The 4,523-nt window shown below is 62.3% G+C and overlaps 3 protein-coding genes across 3 annotated transcripts in view; 1 reads left to right on the forward strand and 2 right to left on the reverse strand.

Annotated features, from left to right (window-relative positions):
• OT_ostta09g03670 (Voltage-dependent channel, four helix bundle domain) overlaps positions 1 to 1,879 on the reverse strand; it is a gene marked incomplete at both ends in the record, with an annotated part of 3,406 nt that extends 1,527 nt beyond the window's left edge. Inside the window, one exon of the mRNA XM_022983421.1 lies at positions 1 to 1,879. This exon is cut by the window's left edge and continues 1,134 nt beyond it. Coding sequence (XP_022839688.1) covers positions 1 to 1,879 — 1,879 coding nt within the window.
• A 255-nt stretch (positions 1,880 to 2,134) lies between these two features.
• OT_ostta09g03680 (Uncharacterised protein family UPF0061) lies at positions 2,135 to 3,601 on the forward strand (the record flags this gene model as incomplete). The annotated part of the gene is made up of 1 exon (XM_003081311.2): positions 2,135 to 3,601. The coding sequence occupies one exon, from the start codon at positions 2,135 to 2,137 to the stop codon at positions 3,599 to 3,601; it is 1,467 nt and encodes a 488-aa protein (XP_003081359.2).
• An 82-nt stretch (positions 3,602 to 3,683) lies between these two features.
• On the reverse strand, positions 3,684 to 4,022 carry OT_ostta09g03690 (Complex I subunit NDUFS6; the record flags this gene model as incomplete). The annotated part of the gene is made up of 1 exon (XM_003081312.1): positions 3,684 to 4,022. One exon carries the CDS (start codon positions 4,020 to 4,022, stop codon positions 3,684 to 3,686), a length of 339 nt encoding a protein of 112 aa, XP_003081360.1.
• Between the last annotated feature and the right edge of the window lie 501 nt (positions 4,023 to 4,523).

Consider the following 4,523-nt stretch of genomic DNA (forward strand, 5'->3'; position numbering starts at 1 on the left):
ACGGCGCCATGGGCGGTAGTGGTCTCTTTTCGCCTTCTTTCTTCACCCCTGAGAGCAAATTCAAGTGGTAGATGAGCTGTTCGTATAAATTTTCGCCGATGTGCAATACGAGCAAATCAGGCTCTTTCCACATGCCGTCCACTTTTGCGGCAACTTTCTTCAGGACGTTCTTACTCTTTGACTTCTTTAACTGTTCAGTTGCCTCCTCCATCTTATTCGTGATCACCCCGATGAACAAGCTGGTCATGATATTACCGAGAATGACCACCAGGGACATCATATAAAACACTGCGAAGATAGGTTTCGCATCGGGCGCGGTGCAGTAAGGTGCGTCTATCCCCGTATATCCGTAATCGGCGCAACCGTAGTAGTTGACGTAGAGAAACTCTAGCCAGCCGCTCATCGTCGCCAGTGAGAAAACCGTTTTGACTGCTGTTCCTAAGTTTCTAAAGTTCCTCGGATCGTTCACACCGAACACGGAAACGCCTAACACGGCGTAAATGTAAACTACGGCGGCCAAAAGCAAGAGAATCCAGACTATGTTGAGGATCCCGTTGAGCACGCCGTCCAAGATGACCCGCATGTCCTCGAACATCCTCAACAGACGTAAGAGCCGAATAAGACGCAAAGTACGCACTGCGTCCAGAGTGGAGCCGCTCCCGTTATCTGGAATCATGTACTCGAGGAATGAGAGCAAAGTGATGACAAAATCAAAATTGTTGATGACGTCGTGAAAGTATAGCCAAGGATTTGGCTTGGCCAAGTGTGTGACGCCGCGATCATCCTCGTACTCGATGCCACTACTGAGTACTCTCAGCACCACCTCCACGGCGAACGCTATATTCAAAACCAGGAAACTGATCTCTTCGAAGGCAGATCCGTCGTACTTTTCCGGTTGGTTCGCAACTATACCGCACACGACCATGGAGTAGAAAATCATCAACCCCGTGACGAGCTCGAAAAATCGAGAATGCACGAAACGGTGCAGCAGCCACGTGAACTTTCGACGCTTCGATCTCCGATGAGCTTTTTCCGCGTACATGCTCTTCTGACTCATCGCCTCCATCGTGATTCTCCGCTCATTTCTCAACAAGCTCTCCTTCATTTCCGCGAAGAGCACGTCCATGATGGCCGGCGATGGATAGAGGTTTTGCTTCTCCTCCATCTCCGCGCGAAATTTGAGCTCATCGTCGAGATCGTTCGCGGATAACTCCTGGAAGAACGACTTTTTCGCTTGGAGCATGCGACGACGCCTCGTACGCGACTCCTCGGAATCGCTGTCAGAGTCGTCGTCGTGCTCGCCGTCGCTGTCGCTCAGCGTCGGCGGTTCCTCGAAGAGCACGCCCAAGCCGCAAAACTTCGCTCCCTCGACGTAACATCGACGCCAAAACCCCACATGACGATCGGGCGAGTTCAAATCCTCCCGTCGAGGCAATCGTCCCTCCACCGCGTACTCGTCCCCAGAGTCGAGTTCGGAACCCGCCTCCGCCTCGCTCCCTCCGCCGCGCGACCGCGACCGCGACCGCGAACCCTCCATCGCCTCTACTTCACCGTCATCATCCGAATCCTCCGAATCATCGCTCGACGCCGAACTCGACGCGCTCGAGCTCGACGCGCTCGACGCGCTCGAACCCGCGTCCCGCGCCGCCGACGTCTCCTCTCCCCCATCCATCCCCTCGCTCGCCGTCGTCTCGTCATCCACCGCATCCCGCGCCCGCGTCGACGTCCTCGCGCGCCGCTCGACGACGTGGTCCATCCCGTCGTCGTCCATCGCTCGCCCGTCGTCCATGGTGTTGGTCGCATCATCGATCCCTCGACTCGGTCGCCCCGTCGCCCGCGCCGCCGCGTCCGCCCCACCCGAGGCGTCGCGCGCGTCCATGGCGGACCGCGAACGCGCGGGCGGGCGTCGACCGAGACGACGGGCGCGTCGAGGTGTGCGCGCGCGATGGGATGGATGGTGGTGGGTCATGACTCGTGGAGTGTCGAGACTCGCGTGCGGCACATGCCGGCGCGCGTCGCGCCGACGACCGCGCGCGCGCCGGGACGTCCGCGACGATGGCGACGATGGCGACGATGGCGCGCGATCGCGCGCGCGGGGGCGACGCGTGGGGGGGGTGGAGACGATGGATGGATGATGTCCTGGGTGGGTGATGGGTTTCATGAAGAATTTGGCGCGGGACGATACGAGACGACGCTGAGCGAGCGAACGGCGACGTGGGGGCGGGAGAGGGTGGGTGATGACGCCGTGATCGCGTTGACGTCGTCGGAGACGGGGAGATTGATCGATTGTGATGGGTCGGAGATTGAACGCGTCGCGCGTCGGTTGACGGAGGGCGGCGCCGGGACGGCGACGGCGAGAGCGTACGCGGGACATCAGTTCGGAACGTTCGCGGGTGCGCTCGGGGACGGTAGGGTGGTTAGCTTGGGGTGGGTGAAATCTTTGGACGGCACGACGAGGGAGGTGCAGGTGAAGGGAGGGGGGAAGACGACGCGCACGCGGGACGGCGGCGACGGGCGATGCACGCTGCGTTCGACGATTCGGGAGTTTTTGTGCGCCGAGATCTTAGCCGCGCTCGACGTGCCGACCACGCGATTGATGTGCGTGATATCTACGAACGAAGGCGTGGTCCGACGTACGAAGGCGAATTCGGCGCGTTTGGAGTACGGCGGGATGTCCGTTCGCGTCTGCGAAGCGCCGTTGGTTCGTTTCGGCACGTTTGAGTTACCGGCGAGCCGGCGCGACTTTGATTGCGTTCGCGCGTTGGCCGATCACGTCATCGCGTCTGATTTATTTGTGGGTGAGATCGATGATGTCGATCGTCACGGCGCGCTCCTGTGCGCCGCGGCGAGACGGAACGCGATCACCGTCGCTCGATGGATGTCAATCGGTTTCGTGCACGGGGTAATGAACACGGATAACACGACCGTGTGCGGGACGACGATCGATCTCGGGCGTTTCGGATTCATGGAGGCGTACGACGAAGAATTCTGCTCGAATCCTGACGACGAGACGAAGATGTACGCGTTCGGTCGTCAACGAAGCGTCGCGAGATGGAACGTCGAGCGACTCTGCGACGCATTTGAGCGCGTCGTCCCGGCGAGCGCTCACCGGAGCGCGCTCTGCGCGTTCGACGACGCGTTCGAGAACGAAACGAAACGGCTGAACGAGCGCAAGTTTGGCGTGCGCGATGACGACGGAGTCGTCTCGAGCGCGTTTCATCGAGTCTTGCGCGTCGGCGGTTTCGATTTCACTCGAGCGCACCGCGCGCTCGGGGAGATCGCATCGACGCTCGTCGAGTCGTCGTCGTCGTCGTCCGAACGCGTCGTTCGCAACGTATTCGCTCGTCTCTTTGACGTCGACGCCGAACAGCTCGATCGATCGGTGGATGATTTCGCTCGAGCGTACGCGTCGGCGCTCTCGTCGGACGCGCGCGACGCGCGTCGACGCCGATTGACGCAAGACGCCACCAATCCCGTCTTCATCCTCCGCGAACGGGACGTCACTGAGGCGATCGACGCAGCGCTCGAGGACGATTGGACGCTCGCGCGAACGCTCGCCCATCGCTGCGCGACGCCGTTCCGCGACGAAATTCTCTCATAAAACGTCCCGCGCGCGCGTCCGCGTACAAAAGTCTACAAAAGAAAGCGACATCGCATTACACCCATCCGTCCCCCCCTCGCGCTCACTGCCCGAACCCTCGATCGTGCTCACCGAAATTCAACCCACCGTTCGCCCCGACGTCTCGCGTCGCCGCCAAGTACGCCCGCACGCGCGCTTTACATCCCTCCAAGTGATTCACCCCTTGCTCTCGATAACACCGCACCACTTCCTCGCGCAGCAGTTTCGCCCGCTCGACGCCGATCATGCGTTCGCGCGCCGCGAGCTCTCGCGCGTCGATCACCGCCTTCGCGTCGGCGCTCCGTCTCGGCGCCTGGGCGTCGAATCCCTCGATCGCGTCCACGTCTCGCGGTCCCTCGGGGAGGGTCGTTCGGGCGCCCGCGCGCGCGCGCGCGTCCACCATGCTCGTCCGCGCGCGCGCGGGCCGTTCGCGCGCGCGTCGCCGTGCGCCGGTCGACGACGGGGCGATCGCGGCGATCGCGCGGCGCGCGCGCACGGACCCGGGGGGCGCTCGTACATACATACCACGATACACGCCCATCACGGGCATCACGGCGTCGGTGTACATACATACCACGATACACGCCCATCACGGGCAGCATCACGGACGGGTTGCGGGGTTAGGGTTTAGAACGGAACGACACAAATCACAATCCACCGCGCGCGCGGGCGACACCGCGGCGTCGGTGATGCCCGCGCGCGCGCGCGCGAGCGACGACGCCCGCGCGCGCGTCGACCGGGCGCCCATGGCGGGCGACGACGCGGAGAGTAACCTGGACGACACGGATGAGGAGGACGGGCGAGACGCGCGGATGACGCGCGCGGACGCGACGCGGGGTGACGACGGCGCGTCCGCGGCTTCCGCGGCGTCGGCGCGCGCGAGGGTGTTTGTGCCGGAACCGGC

Source organism: Ostreococcus tauri (genome assembly GCF_000214015.3).
Source record: "Ostreococcus tauri WGS project CAID00000000 data, contig chromosome 09, whole genome shotgun sequence".
NCBI lineage: Eukaryota > Viridiplantae > Chlorophyta > Mamiellophyceae > Mamiellales > Bathycoccaceae > Ostreococcus > Ostreococcus tauri.